At 47.6% G+C, this 16034-nt stretch overlaps 1 protein-coding gene across 2 annotated transcripts in view; it reads left to right on the plus strand.

Moving 5' to 3' along the window:
* Nucleotides 1–13441, plus strand: part of GASK1A (golgi associated kinase 1A) — a 152165-nt gene extending 138724 nt beyond the window's left edge. For both annotated transcript variants that reach the window (XM_061127899.1, XM_061127900.1), the window contains exons 3-5: nt 8636–8758; nt 9841–9944; nt 10485–13441. In XM_061127899.1, coding sequence (XP_060983882.1) covers nt 8636–8758; nt 9841–9944; nt 10485–10695 — 438 coding nt within the window. In that variant the 3' untranslated portion in view covers nt 10696–13441. The remainder of the gene's footprint in view (nt 1–8635; nt 8759–9840; nt 9945–10484) is intronic.
* Nucleotides 13442–16034: the final 2593 nt, after the last annotated feature.

Here is a 16034-nt window from a genome sequence, read left to right on the forward strand (position 1 = left end):
GGAAGGACCCTGAGATCTCCTTACAGCCACAAAGAATGGTTTCTGCCAGCAGCCTGACTGAGTGCAGGAGAGGAGCCTGAGTTACGAAGGAGATGGAGCACCTTGAGTTCAGCTTGAGACCCTGGATAGAGTATCCGGCAAAAAGGGATGGACTCCTGACCCACAGGAACTGTGAGTTAATAAGTGTGTTATTTTAAGCCACTAAACTGGTGGTCATTTGTATGTGGCCATAGAAAATGAGTTCATGTGGCCAGGGAGGGGCCTCCAGTGCAAACACCTTCAGCAGTGCGCATCTCGGGCGACCTGCTCTGCACATCCTGACGGCCGACAGCACTTCCCTGCCTCGCCCTCCTCCTGCCTCTGCTTTGTCTTTCAGCCTCTCAGCCTTGTCCAACTCTTCGAGACCCCATGGACCGTGGCACACTGGGCTTCCCTGTCCTTCACTATGTCCTAGAACTTGCTCAAACTCATGTCCACTGAGTTGGTGCTGCCATCCAACCATCTCGTCCTCTGTTGTCCCCTTCTCCTCCTGCCTTAGCCTTTGCTTAGATTTCTTAAAAATCTTTTTTAACTGTTTATATTCTTTGCCCCATTTTCTGTTGGATTGTTGGTCTTTTTCTTAAGGACTTTAAGAGCTTTTTTATAGATTGAGAAAATCAGTCTTTTGTTTTCTTTGCATTCTGGTATTTCTCTCCAGTTCAGTTGTCATTAAACTTAGTTTCTAGTCTTTCTGCTGTGCAGAAATTCAAAAAATTGTTTTGTGCTGTTAAACTTATCAAGCTATTTTTCATGACTTCTGGGTTAGTGTATTATGTTTTTAAGGACCATCTTCATTTCAGGGTTATTTTTAAAAATCCTCCCATGTGTTTTTATATATTTTTGATCCATCTGGAAGTTATTTTGGAGTAAGAGATCAGGTGCAAAATAATGATTTTTTTTTTCAGATGGCAACCCAAATGTCCCAGCACCATTTGTTGAATAATCCTTCTTTCCCCCAATTTGAAATGCTGCCTTTTCCATATAGCCAATTTCCATATGTACGCAAGTCTATTTGTAGACTCTTCTGTTCCAGTAAAGGGTCTGTCTATTTATGTGCCATAATCACACTGTTTTAATTATCACACTTTATATTTTATGTTAATAACTGGGAGTGCTTGGTCTCCTTGCTCTTTTTAAAGATTTTTCCCAATACTCCTGCATACTCTTCTCAGTCAGCTTGTTACTTCCTTTGCGTTCCCAAGTCCTCTTGGGACTTGACTGGAATCAAATGAAATCTGTGTGGACTAATATAGAGAGAATTTACATCCTAAGATACAGGGTCATTCTAGGCCAAGAACAGGCTGTGTCTTTCCTTTTATTTCTGTTCTTCAGAAGCATCTTTATGTTTTCCCAAGCTGGATCTTCACTTTCAGGTTGGGATGATACTGGTATTTCATCTTGTGACCATTGAAAAGGGCCTCTTTTCCTTCTATTGTATTGTTACTAACCGAGACTTCTGGACTCTCTGATCAACAGAAATTGATAAGAAGTTGGCTGAGAAGTGCAGGCACGGCTTTACTGGGACTCGAGCTGTGGGACACAGGAGCGAAAACAAGAAATTGTTGCCCTGGCTCGCTTCCCAGGGCAGGGGCGAGCCGGCCCCTTAAAGGAGTGAGGGTGAAGATGTGGCTTCCCTGCCCCGCCCATCCCTCCCTGGTGCTGTGACCCCAGCAGTGCCCTGCGTCTGCTCCCCGCTCCCCAGAAGTGGCAGTTGGCTTGCGACCTTTGTGTCTTGTTCATAATTTGCCCCATTGGGCCTGTGAGCAGTTAGTTTTAATCCTTTGTAGTTCCTTTTTTTTTTTTTTTTTAATTTTATTTATTTGGCTGAGCCGGATCTTAGTTGGGCATGTAGAATCTAGTTCCCTGACGAGGGATTGAAACTGGACCCCTTGCATTGGGAGCATGGAATCTTAGCCACCGGGTCACCTGGGAAGTCCCTGAGTCCCTTACAGTTTCTTTGGATTCTGTCGCTCATTCTTTGGGGAGACATTTGTCCAGGTGCAAGCTCAGGCTCTCTGAGAAAGGGTCCCAGGTCCCAGCCTGTCTCAACACGTTCTGGCCTGTAGTTCCTGGTCTGTGTGAAGGATATTGTATTTGTATCATACTTTGGTTACTGGTTACTTGATCACTTCATAATGCTTCTCACAGTTGCCCTGGGTTTTCCAAGTATATGGTCGTTTCTTCTGTAACGAATGCACTTTGTGTCCTCATTGCCTTATCTTTCATTTTTCTTACCTAACTACAACCGTGGTGCTTCCAGAGCAATGGTAAATAGTAATGGGATGCTGGACATGACTTGTCTCTACAGATTTGGGACAGTTTCTAGTGTTTTACCATTAAACATCATGCTGAGTTTTGGCTGAAGAACTATTTGCTATTCTTGCCTTATTAAGAGTTTTTCTTGTCAGGAATGGATGTAAAAATTACATCAGGTGCCTTTTGAGTATCGTGGAGGAGGTCACAGATTACACACATCCTCCATCTAATGTATTGATGTGGGGACTGACTTCTGGGGAAAGGTATTCCCATGGTGACTCATTGTAGCTTTCTTGGTTGGAAGTGTACTTTCCTGTGGTGGATACATCATTTCACAGGTGCTGGATTTTGTGTTGATGTTTAAATTTTAGAGTGATTTAGTCCTTTTAGGGGGGGCTTCCCAGGTGGCACTAGTCGTAAAGAACCCACCTGTCAATGCAGGTAGATGTAACAGATGTGGTTTCGATCCCTTGGTTGGGAAGATTCCCTGGAGGAGGGCATGGCTGCCCACGCCAGTATTCTCACCTGGAGCATCCCACGGACAGAGGAGCCTGGTGGGCTACAGTCAAGAGGGGTCACAAAGAGTCAGACACGACTGAAGCAACTTAGCACACACGCCTGTCTTTTTAGATAATTCTTCTCAGGTCATCTCCTCAAAGCCCACCAGCTGGTATATTCACCCACATCCAGAGCTGGTGCTGTGACCTCTGGCCTCTGGCTTGGGGCAGATGAAGCATCCAGAGGTCCCCCTGCCTGGGGCCTCTGGGGAGGCTACCCCGTTAAGATGCAGGGGAGCACTGCAGAGAGAGTCGTCAGAGGATTGTAAGAGTCAGTGTGGAGTAACCCACTCCTCCCCACACCCTCACCTCCCCAAAGCCTCACGAATTCTCTAACAGACAGCCGTTCAGTGCGGGGCCAGCCTGCTGCCCTCCTCAGAGATGCTGCCACCCTGGGGCTGGCAGTGAGCCGCCCCAGCCAAGAGCCACCCTTTCAATGAAGACCCTGGGCCCGTGACTGTCCCCAGGTGGGGTAGGGTCCTACACAGGGGGCCCGGGCCACCAGGGGCAGCAGGCCGTTCTTCTGGAGTCCACCAGACTCGGATCAGGCACTGGCTGAGGATGCGTCTTGGCCCAGGAGCCTGGGGAGGGGTGAGAGGACTTGGGTCACCCCTCGTGCCCTATGCTGGGCACCTCCCAGATGTCCTCACCCTCACAGCTCAGCCTGGTGTCCCTCTTGGCAGACTGCAGTGTCTTGTCCCACTAGATGTCCTGTTTGGGGGCCCCAGAGGCAGGCCTCCGCCTGTCAGGCTCATGTGAGGGGCAGGGTTTCAGTGGTCAGTCCTCATATGAAGGCCTCCCCCACCATCCTTCCTGCTGTCAGCCAGCCATGAGCTTCATTCATTCATTCTTGCACTCAGAAAACCTCAACCGAGTCCTGTTGTGCTGAAAAAGTGCTAGGAGCTGGGGATCCGGTTGAACCACGTCTTCTCTGTATGGAGGCGCTTGTGACCTCTAGGGTCACAATGCACGTGCCTGCCACCCAGTCCAACGCAGTGGCCCGAGCCAGACTGCCCGGGTCTGAGTCTAGGCGTCACCGCTTTCACTCTGCGGGACCCTAGGCATGTTTTCCAGCCTCTGTCACTCCGTTTCCTCATCTTTGAAATGGAGATAGTAACTGTACCTGCCTCCTGGCTGCTGGGAGGGTTAAATGAGCTATGCTAGGTGAAGCACTCAGCGCCTTGCCCAGCAGAGAGTAAGGGTTTCACAGCTGTTCTATAAAATTAAACACAAACTTCATGAGCACACAGCACTGCTAGAAGGCCAAAACTGCAAAAGATTATCATTTTTTTCTTGGTAACTGCTCTTTTTGTCAAAAAGGGGGAAGAAGAAATCCTGACGCCTCAGGATGTGGGAATGAAACCTAAGCCTGGTCCTGTCTGGCTGCTGCTGTTTCAACTGTTTCAACGGAATTGCTCTTCAGTGGAAAAAAGTTCCCAGACAGCGTGGCAGATTACTCACACTGGCACCTGGGCCCGGCCAACCCCTCCCTGTTCAGCGTTCGAATGGGTGTACATCTGGGGGCACCAGCGCCGCCCCTGTCATATGGCCTGACAGTCCTTGTAGCTCCTTCTGGAAATAAGCACCACATCCAGTTAAAATCCGCACAGAATGGCCTGCCGACAGGATCAGGGAGCGTTTGGCCTGAGGAAGGGGGTTTGGCTGGCTGTGCCGTCAGACATGACGTGAGATCGGAGTCATCACTGGAATTCAGTCCTGCTGGAACCATCCAGGCATTTACTCTCCCAACCAGAGATGCCTCAGCAGGTGGCATCCGTCTCTCAGATCTATCTGGGCTCTAGAAACCAGGCCTTGCACACACGTAGAGGAGAGTGGCTAGGCCGTCATGACACGGCTTTATTTTAGATGCTTCACAGGGCTATGGCCAGCGCTTTCAGAGGGATGAAGCCCTGAGACTCCTCCAGGCCTTTAGGCCTGTCCCTTCCAGGTCTCTCTATGACAACCACCCTCCTCACCTTGTGTGGTCCTCAGTGAGGCCCTGAGGGAGTACCAGTGCTCCCACTTTGGGTTAAATAACTTCCTCGGGTCATAGAGTTAGGGCATAGTGGAGCCATGATTCACCCCCAGATCCTTTGGGCTCCAAACCAGGGTCACAGACATGGCCCAGATTGCAAGCCAAATTCCCCTATCTTTTTTTTGTCTGTACAGTCCATGAGCTAAGAATGCTTTTAGCATTTTCAAATGGTTGAATAGATCAAAAGAATATTTCGTTACACCTAAAAATTCTATGAAATTCAGATTTCAATATATGTTAATACAGTTTTTTTTTTGGGGGGGGGGGAACATGGCATGGCCATTTGTTTGCATATTATCTAGAATACGTACAATATGCACAACACAGGCAGAGTCGGGTAGTTGTGACAGAGACCATATGGGCTGCAAAGCCTAAAATATTTACTGTCTGGCCCTTTGTGGGAAAAGCTTGCTGATCTCGGCTCTAAACCTCTGTGTGGGCAGCCTTGGAGGGCTCCTGCCGAGGACGGGTGTGCATTAGAATGCATGGAGGACCCCACCCTTTGCCAAGTTCGAGGACAATATGGAGAAACATAGGGGCGTGTTACTATCTTCAGGTGAATGTAAAAACTGTTGGCAGGTTGAGAGGTCTCTGGGGGCATGCCACAGGGTTCTGTCCTCAGCCCCGTCCTGTCAACACTTCTGTAGGAGCCGGAGTGAGGACGTGGGGGCTCTGGTGGACCCGGTGGAGCGCTCTTGTTTCTTCTGCACAGGGCCCTGGTCTGATTCCCTTTCTCCCCATTCCTGGGCTCAGAGGTCAGTACATCACCATCTTCCAGTGGTGGCTTCTGGACAAGGGATGAGCCTGTGTCCAGATTTGGTCCAATCAGACTGAAAGGAAGGACTGGTATTCCATGGTTGTTGGGGGAGGGCTTCTGTCTCTCCCCTCTCCTCCTTCCTGGCTCTCTTTCTCTCTCTGTCTCCTTCTCTTTGGACATGAACAGGGAAAAACATGGGGACTTCCCAGGTGGCTCAAGTGGTAAAGAACCTGCCTGTCAGTGCAGGAGGCATAAGAGACACGTGTTCAATCCCTGGGTTGGGAAGATCCCCTGGAGGGGGCATGGCAACCCACTCCAGTATTCTCTCCTGGAGAATCCCATGGACAGAGGAGCCTGGCGAACTACAGTCCATGGGGCTGCAAAGAGTCGGACACAACTGAAGCAACTTACCACACTCACAAGGAAAAACATACCCACAGGAGCCAGCTGCAGGTTTTCTGAGACAAGACAGGGATGTCCTTAACATTGTGGGGTAAAGTGAAGAGCAGAAAGAAACCTTATCATGACAATAGGAGCTGCTTAAAGGTGCCCTCTAAGCCTGTCCTATTGCAAGGCTCTTGAGACTTCCTGCTGTAGATCTTAATTTCCCCTCTGGTTAGTCACTTCCAACCAGAATTTTCTGTTACTTGTGGCTGTTGTTATTCAAAGTCCAGGAGGCTAAAGTAATGACTGTCCACCTCAGGGGCTTGTTTAACAGGCTCGTTGCATGGACAGGGCTCTGGCTGTTTGTATCATGGCCAAGCCAGGCCGGTCCTCCAGGCTAAACATGCCTTTTATGTGGTGTCAGTGATGTCCTTGGTCCACTGCCTCTGGAAACACTCCATGATGCAGCCTTACAGAAAGACCCTCAGCCTGTCTGGGGCAATGGTCTAGGCCCAGGATGTGACTTCACGCTGAATTGTTATAAAGTGGGGAAAATAATGTTTAGGGACAGTAGTTGGGACTGTTCAACACTCTCATTTCCGGATGTCTGGTTTCATGAGGTTGATTGGTGAATAGAGCTATAGTTATTTTCTGGCTTGTATAGAAGGAAATCAATTTTGTATTTCTTCAGAACACACAGGAGTTACCTCCAAAGGGGATATGGGAATGGAGTGAGACCTTTCATTGGCTGGCGCTGAGCTGGGCTGGGCGGACTGCCAAGTGGCTGGCCTGGCTTTGATGCGTGCCGCATCCTGGGGGCTGTCATCTATGTGTTCCCTGCCCCCGGCCCCTCTGCCTTGTGTGGAGAGAGGTTGGCAGAGGGAGACAGGATGGTGGTGCTGGCTAAAGCTGAACCAGGGCTGCGGCTTGGGTTGGCTGAGAGGCGACCACAGATGAATAAGGACCATCCAAACAGCTCTGGTGCCTGCCTGCTGCCGCCTCAGGAGGACAGTGGGCTCTGAGACTTCCGGTTCCTTCTTTTCTTCCTTCACTGTTTTGAAAACTCCTCTCCAGTCTTAATGAGTGTAATGATGGGGACCTCACTTGACCTCTAAGTGGCTCCCTCTCCCTGACCTTCAGGGAGGCAATGGAGGACATCAGAGAGCGCTGGGCTCCACCAGGCAGACCTGGGTTCAAACCCCAGCTGGACTGCTTCCTCGTGTATGACCTTGGGGAGGTCTGGGGTCCATGTCCCCATGTGTTATTGGGGCAATAATGTCTCCCTTGCAAGGCTGCAGTGAGAATTGGATGAGACAGAGATGCAGTGATGTTGCTGGTCATCTGAGTGATGCCTTCTGCACCCACCAACTCTCCAACCCCAACTGGGTGACTCTATCCACCTGGAGTCAATGTCAGATTAAGGGCTCAGTCAAGTTAAGGGCTCAGCTCCACAGAACTCCTGACTCAGATGCCAGTCACGAGTCCTGAGCCCCCCATACTTCTGGCCAACTGGCTAAAAATCTGGGGTTCTCATGACTGTCCCATCCCCGGGTTCAATAATTTGCTACAATGGCTCACAGGACTCAGGAAAACACTTCAGTGGTCTGGTTTATTATAAAGGATGTCAGTGAACAGCCAGTAGAAGAGGTACGTGCGGTGAAGTCTGAAAGGGTCCCAAGTCCATGACCCCGCATGTGGAGTTGGGGTGCATCACCCTCCTGGTATGTGGCTGTGTTCTCCCTAGAACATAGTTCAAAAGTTTCTATAACCCAGTTTCCAGCTCCCCTACTCTTCCCTGAGGTTGGAGGGTCAGGTGGAAACCTCCCACTCTGCATTCTTTGTCCATCTAACAATCAGCCTGAAGTTATCTCAGGGCCCCATGAGTCATCTTATTAAACTCTGATGTGGTTGGAGGGTTTATTATGAATATCAAAATGTACTCATATCACAGAGCCAATTGCAGGGGTTTTTTGAGCTCTGTGCCAGGAACCAGGGACAGAGACCATCTCTCATGATCATCTCTGAGGGAGAGATTCTGTATCATTGTTCCCACTTTAGGCATCCAGTGTAGGATGAGTCAGGAAAAGGAATGCTTTCCTTCCTGACTCTGATCCAGGCCTCCTGCTGGGTGGAAGTGCTGTTTGAGAGTCAGGAGCTGCCTGGATGGTCATTAAAATCTTTTTATCTCCATAAAAGGAGGAATCCCTACGGTAGCATTTGCTGCTTCAAGAAAAAGTGGTCACGTGTGAGTCTCCCCAGGTGGACAGATAGTCTGCACTGGGAGGCCCCAGGCTGGAGTTCAGGGTAAGTAGTATAGGTTAAACAGCAGCAGGACTTCCACTTCAGGGGGCCTGGGTTCGATCCCTGGTCAGGGAACTAAGATCCCACCTGCCGCATGTTGGGTGGAAATCCATGCAGTGTAAGTAAGCCATCCCTGTGCAAGGTGAGCTGGCCAGAGGAGCAAGCAGAAGCCCATCACAGCTGGGGGCCAGCACTGAGCTCACCAGGGCTGAGATCCCTGAGGGTGGCCCCAGGGCTCAAGAGGCCCGAGTGCTGGACGTGGTAGACCCCCCCCCACCCCCCGCTCAGAGGATGGTGCCCCCACAGGTGCATGACCGCCTGGATCGCTACTGCTGCGGCTTCGAGCCCGAGCCCTCGGACCCCTGTGTGGAAGAGAGACTCCGAGAGAAATGCCGGAACCCCAGGGAGCTGCGGCTGGTCCACATCCTGGTATGTCCCTGGGTCACCCCAGACTCAGGTCTTCCTGTCTGTCCATCAGCAGACGCTGTTGGCGAGGGTCAGAGGTCACGTGACTCTGGGTGTCACAATCCTGTTCTTTTCGGCAGCAGAACCCTTTGAATATTTCCAGGAAGCCTTAATATATAGAAGGGACAAAAATGAAGCCTGGAGTATGTGGTTGAGGAGGGGATGGGCTGGAGGCAGTGTCACCAACCCCTCTGTTCCCTAAAGACTCCAAGGACACCCTCGGGCCCTGGCAGCTGAGTGTGGTATGTGTGTATCTAGTAGGGCATCCTCACTGTGCCAGTAAATGTGGAAATTGTGACCTGGAGCGGGGGAGGGGCCCTCCAAGGCTGCATGTCTAGTTGGTGGCAGTGACAGGGGTCTGTCGTGGACCCTATTGGCTCACAGGCTAGGGCTGTCGGGAAACACTGCTTCCAGTGAAAACTAGAACCCAGGGTGGGAAGCCGTGTGCTGAGACCATCAGCGGGGGGCTGGTGGGGCAGAAGAGCCGCTACTCCTGCAGGAGGGGCGAAGTACCACCCTGGGGAAGGGCTGCTCTGTCTCCCCCGGTGAGGCTGGTGTCCTCGCCGCCTCCCCTTGGCCGTGGAGCATCAGACGGTGGCCGGGACTGAGCGTCAGGCCGCCCAGCCTCAGGCTCCTCACCCCGTCCGTCGCCAGAACAGCAATCAGTGCCTCCACTTTGTGGTTTCACCGGTGGTGCTGCCACTTGGGGCTACGGGTCCAGGTTTGAGCCAACCAGCTATTTACTAGCTGTGTGACCTTGTGCAAATTACCTAACTTTTTTGCCTCTGTTTCTGTAAAATGGGGCTGGTATCAGTGGCCGTTCGCCCCAGGGTTGCTGGGCGGGTTCACCAGAGATGGTGCCCGGCCACCCTGAGCACAGCCCCAGGTGGAAAGAGCTCACTGCTCTGTGCGGTGGGGGAACCGACTGGGCGAGGAGCAGGGTGCATTGTGTGACTGACGGCTTAGGGGCCCCTGAGCCGCTGCACCCTAACAGCACCCTGAGGCACCACGTCCATCTTCTGTCCCTGTCCATCTTCTTCCCCGAGGTGCGGAGCAGTGACCCCACTCGCCTGGTCTACATCGATAACGCTGGCCACCTTCAGCACCCGGAGCACAAGCTGAACTTCCGGCTCCTCGAGGGCATCGATGGGTGAGCATCGAAGAGGCTGGGCAGAGGTTCAGGGACTGAGCTGAGGGGCCCTGTCATAGACCCCGCTTTCTTGAACCATGGCTCCCCAGAAGTCCACCGTCCAACAGATGGGAGCTGTTGGATGAGCCTCAGGAGGGTGTGGGGAGTCCCGGGAAAGCTAACAGTCAGTGGGCCCCTGAGGTCTAGGATGGGCTGCCCGCTCCCCAGTACCCAGAGCACAGCACGAGCTGCCCTGCCGGGGAGTGGGCAGGCTGAGCGGGCAGGCTCCCTTGCCTGGCAGGTGGCCACCTTCGCTGCTCAGTCCTGCCGCTCCTCGGCCTTCCCAGGGCTCCTCCTCACTTTGCTCAGGCCAGCAGAGTGGACTCGCCCTCTGGGGCGCTGGGACCCATCGAAAGTTTCATCCCGTGTCTTGCTGTCACAGCAGAGTGGGTGGAAGGGTCCCAGGGGCTTTGTGGGTCCTCAGCTGTGCAAGTTCATGGAAACTCTCTAAGCCGGCTTTTGCCCTTCTTTTCTTTCCGGGGCTGGGGGACCTTCCTCCAGGTTTCCTGAGTCTGTCATGAAGGTTCTGGAATCAGGGTGTCTACAGAATATGCTGCTCAAGTCGCTGCAGACGGACCCAGTGTTCTGGGAAAGCCAAGGTGGGCGACAGGGCCTGCAGCAAGCCCTGCAGACCCTGGAGGGGCGAGCACAGGTCCTACTGCACCACATCCGGACTCACAACCTGACGGTCTTCCCGGACGGAGGCCCGTAAGCCCCGCCCATCCAACCCGAGTCCTTGCGGGGCTCGTAAGCCCCGCCCACCCCACGTCCAGGAGGGACTCTTAAGCCCCGCCCGCCCACCCCCTCCCCGCCGGGCGGGACTCGGCTCACCGCAGGCGAGTCACTCACTACGCGACCTGAGGGGATAAGCGCCCATCCTCATGGCCACAATTTCTTGTGTTGACAATGTCTCGAAGACAAAAGGGAAAAACCAGAAACCAGGAGGGCACCATGGACGCCGTGGGATGTGTCGCATGCCTGGGCTGGTGGAGGAGGTGGTGGGTGTTGGATTTTCAATCTCGTCACGTTTCTTTCTGCCAGCTCAGCTGACTGTTTACTCTCCTGCACCAATAAATACACAAGAATGTTCTATGAACTGCTCCAGATACTGTAAAGTCATGCATTGCACGTGCACACGCAGAGCTGGACACCTCTGTGTGTGTGTGTGTGTGTAGGTGTGTGGGTGTGTGGGTATGTATGCATGGTATGTGGACCTGCCCACGTGCACACGTGATATGAGCCTCATCAAGGATCTTTACTGAATTGTACTTGTGACCCAGAACTGCTCTGGCTGAAAGTGAACTCAGCTCCTAGAGATGGAACACTGAGCCTTTTGTCTCTATAGCCTTTAGATGTTCAATTTTTGTTCATTTATGTTTTGGTTTAAGAATTGTAAAAGTAATACATGCTCACTAAAAACAAATTCATAAATAATAGAAGCATACAAGATAAAAAGCTAGAGGGTCCAGAGGGACGTTACTTTGGCACTTCCTGAACGAACTTTTCAGCAGCCCACTACTACATTCTGTATTTGCCATCTAGTTGACCCAGTTCTTACTTATGACCGCAAGGAACTCCCATGCAGGGGCATATTATATTTCATTTAGCTGTTCTCATCATGGTGAACATTTAGATGGCTCTAACTTTTCACCAATTCAGGACAATGCTGCCACGAACATCTTTGCATGATGTGCAGGTATTTCTGCCGGCTATATTTCCATGAGTGGATTTCTACATTAGCAGAAATGGGCTGATGGGCATTCTTTATTTTCAGAGAAACTGCCAAATTCCTTTCAAAATGGTGGTGTCAGTCTACATTCCTAACCAGAGGGTAGGGGACTAATTGTTTCGCTACACCTCATCATCACTTGATATTCTTAAACTTATTGTTTTTATTCATCTGATAGGGAAAGCTATTTTTAATTTTTATTTTTTGCTGAAGGATAGTTGATTTACTATCCTTCAACACTGTGTTGATTTCAGGTATACAACAAAGTCATTCAGTTACATATATTTTTTTCTTCAGCTTGTTTCCCATTATAGGTTATTATAAGATATTGAATATTATCCCCTGTGTTATACAGTAAATCCTTGTTGTTTACATGTTTTATGTATAAAAGTGTGTATCTGTTAATCCCAAACTTGTCCCTCCCCATCTCCTTTCCCCTTTGGTAACCATATGTTTGTTTACTACATCTGTAAGTTTATTTACTATGTCTGCTATGTTTACCATGTCTGTTTCTGTTTTGTGTGTAGATTCTTTTGTATATTATTTTTTAGATTTCACATATAAGTGATATAATATTTGTCTTTCCTTCTCTGGCTTACTTCACTAAGTATAATATTGTCTAGGTCCATTTGTAGCTGCAAATGGAAATATTTCATTCTTTTTTATGTCTGAATAATATTCCATTGCATTTATTTATCACATCTTCTTAAACCAATCACCTATTGATAGGCACTTAGATTTTTCCCATCTCTTTGCCTATTTGTAATCATGCTTCTGTGAACACTAGGGTGCGTGTATCTTTTTGGATTATAATTTTATCTGAATCCCAGGAGTAGGATTGCTGGATCACATGGCAACTCTATTTTTACTTTTTGAAGACCCATGCTGTTTTCCATAATGACTGTTCCAATTACATTCCCACCAACAAGTGTAGGCGGGTTACCGTTTCTCCTTGCCCTCTCCAGTATGTTATTTGTAGACTTTTTAATGGTGGCTGTTCTGACTCGTATGAGTAATATATCACTGTAGATTTGATTTGCATTTCTTTCTTTAATAATTAGTAATGTTGAGCATCTTTTCAGTTACCTATTGGCCATCTATATGTCTTCTTTGGAGAAATGTTCTTTTAGGTCTTCTGCCATTTTTTGATTGGGTTGTTTTTGTTGTTGTTAAGTTATATTAGCTATTGGCATATTTTAGAAACTAAGCCATTGTCAGTTGCATCATTTGCAAATATTTTCTCCCGGTTCATAGGTTGCGTTTTCATTTTTTTTAATGGTTTTCTTTGATGTACAAAAACTTATAAGTTTGATTAGGTTGCATTTGTTTATTTTTGTTTTTATTTCTATTGGCCTGGGAGACTGACTTAAGAAAACATTGGTATGATTTATGTCAGAGAATATTTTGCCAATGCTCTCTTTAGGAGTTTTATGGTATCATGTCTTATGTTTAAAAAGGATTCCCAGGTAGCACAGTGGTAAAGAATCCTCTTGCCAATGCAGGAGAAGAAGATGTGCGTTCAATCCCTGGGTCGGGAAGATCCCCTGGAGGAGGAAGTGGCCATCTACTCCAGTATTCTTGCCTGGAGAATCCCATGGACAGAGAAGCCTGGCGAACTTCAGTCCATGGGGTCACAAAGAGTTGGACATGACTAAGCAACTGAGCATGCATGCATATATTCTAAATACAAGTCCAATATATATACAAGTCCAATATATGTTTTCAAATATTTTCTCTCGATCTGTGGCTTGCTTTTTCATGTTCTTAACAGTGACTTTTGAAGAGTAAAAGTTTTTTTCTTTTGATTAGGTCCAATTATTAATATTTCTCTCTTAGATATTTTATAGGGTTTTACAAGTTATTCTTCTAGAATTTTGATACTTTTTTATCTTTCAAGTTTTTATGGTTTTTAACTTATTGGCATTAAATTATTCATAACTCTCCCTTATTTTAAAACTGTATTTATCTGGTTGTGCCAGGTCTTAGCTCATTGTGGCAAGCGAGATATTTTCAATTGTGCCATGTGGGATCTAATTCCCTGACCGGAGATTGCACCCAGGCCTCCTGCGTCGGGAGTGTGGAGTCTTAGCCACTGGACTGCCAGGAAGTCCCAACTTTTGCTTATCAGTCTTTTAATATTTGTGAAATCTGTATGATGTCACCTCTCTCATAGTATTGGTAATCTTTTAATTTTTATTTTTATACTGCTCAGTTTTGCTAAAGGCTTACCAATTTTATTCATATTTTCACTGGTTTTTCTCTCATTTTTCTGTTTTCTATTCCTATTTCTACCACTCTTCTGATCTGTAATTTCCTTCTCATCTGCTTACTCTTGATTTAATTTGTACTTTTTTTTTAAAAGTTTTTCATGGTAGACACTGAAGACATCAACTTAAAAACTTTTTTAAAAACACCTAGGCCTTTAGTGCTATAAATTGCTCTTTACTGTTAGTGGCATCTCACAAATTTAGAATGTTGGGTTATTGTTTTCATTCATTCATATTTTCTAATTTACTTTTTGATACATGAGTTAATTATAAATGTGTTATTTAGTTTTCAAAAATTGGGGAATTTTCCCAGTATGTTTCCATCATTGGTTTCCAATTTAATTTCACTTTGGTGAGAGAACCTACTTTTAACATGAATCCTTTTAAGTTTATTAACTTATTTTATGCACCAATATATTGTCTGACTTGGTAAATGGTCTGTGTGCATTTGAAAAAATGAACATTCTACTATTTGGGGGCATTCTTAATATCAGTTAGATCAAGTTGGTTTTCTTCTACATCTTTACTGATTAATGTTCTACATTTTTACTTACATATTCAAGTCTTTTACATTGTCAGTGATTTTATCTTCTCTTGTTGTACTAATTATTCATAGGGAGGTTTGAAATCTCTCAGCGGGGTGAGAGCTCTGGGCACTCTTCCCTCCAATCCCTTTAGGTGGTTCTTTCTTTGGCCTTTGGGAGTTTCCTCATACACATACACTGATCAACATTCAACCAAAAATTTAGGTGGGGACCCTCTCCTGAGCTCTGGAACCTTCTCTTTTTTTCCCCTTTATTTTATTATTTTTCAAATTGAAGTATAACTGATTTACAGTGATTCAGGAATACAGCAAAGTGATATATGCATACATATTTTTTCTTTTCAGATATTTCCATTACAGATTATTACAAGATATGGAATCCCTATGCAGATGGCCCTTGTTATTTTATGTTTGGTCATGTGTATCCATTAGTCCCCAGTTCCCAGTTTACCCCTCTCCCCCTTTCCCCTTTGGTAACCAGGAGTTTGTTTCTCTGTGAAGCTATTCCTGTTTTGTCAATAAGTTCATTTGTGTCTTTTTTTTTTTTTAGGTTCCACATATAAGTGATAGATTTGTCTTTGTCTGACTTCACTTAGTATGGTCATCTCCGGGTCCGTCTGTGTTGTTGGCATCGTTTCATTCTTTTTTATGGCTGGAACTCTCTCTGTTTGAGATCTCTGTTCTCCAGTACTCTGCCCTTTGAACTCTGGCTGCTCTGACTACCAAGACTTTCAGCTCTTTCAACTCAGAACTCCGCCTCTTTTTCTTTTCTTTGGCCCTGTGGGCTAGAAACTCTCCTTGTAGTAAGCTGGGGAAATCGTAAGCTCTGCCTTATTTTATTCTCTCTCAGGAATCACTGTGCATCGTTAAGCATGCCTGATGTTTTCAAAACCACTGTTTCATATGCTTTGTCCAATTTTATAACTATTTCAGGCCAGAGGATAAATCCAGTCTCTGTTACTCTGGACTGGAGCAGAAATCCTAACATCAGCTCTTGACTTCATAACTTCTCCCAGTCTCTGCCCAATGGCTATCTTTTCTTTTTTTTCTTTTTTAAAAACTCTCTTAAATTTTGAAGTGGGATTCCGTCACCTCCTAGCTTAACAGGCTTCAGTGGCCCCCACTGCTCCAGAATAAAGCACAGCTCACACAGCCCTGCACGGTGTGTTTCACACTCCCCTCTTCAGCTTTATGAATGAATGAAAGTCGCTCAGTGGTGTCCGACTCTTTGCGACCCCATGGACTCTACAGTCCAAGGAATTCTCTAGGCCAGAATACTGGAGTGGGTAGCCTTTCCCTTCTCCAGGGGATCTTCCCAACCCAGGGATCGAACCCCGCTCTCTCGCACTGTAGGTGGATTCTTTACCAGCTGAGCCACAACTCCGCCTCTTGCTCTTTGACCTCTAGCTTTATTACTCTGGTCTCTGGTGCCTCAGGGCCTTTGCATATGCATATGCTATTTCTTCTGCCTGAAATTCTCTTCCCATATCTCTGCCATCTCTAGTTGGATA

The sequence above is a fragment of the Dama dama genome, chromosome 24 (assembly GCF_033118175.1).
Source record: "Dama dama isolate Ldn47 chromosome 24, ASM3311817v1, whole genome shotgun sequence".
NCBI lineage: Eukaryota > Metazoa > Chordata > Mammalia > Artiodactyla > Cervidae > Dama > Dama dama.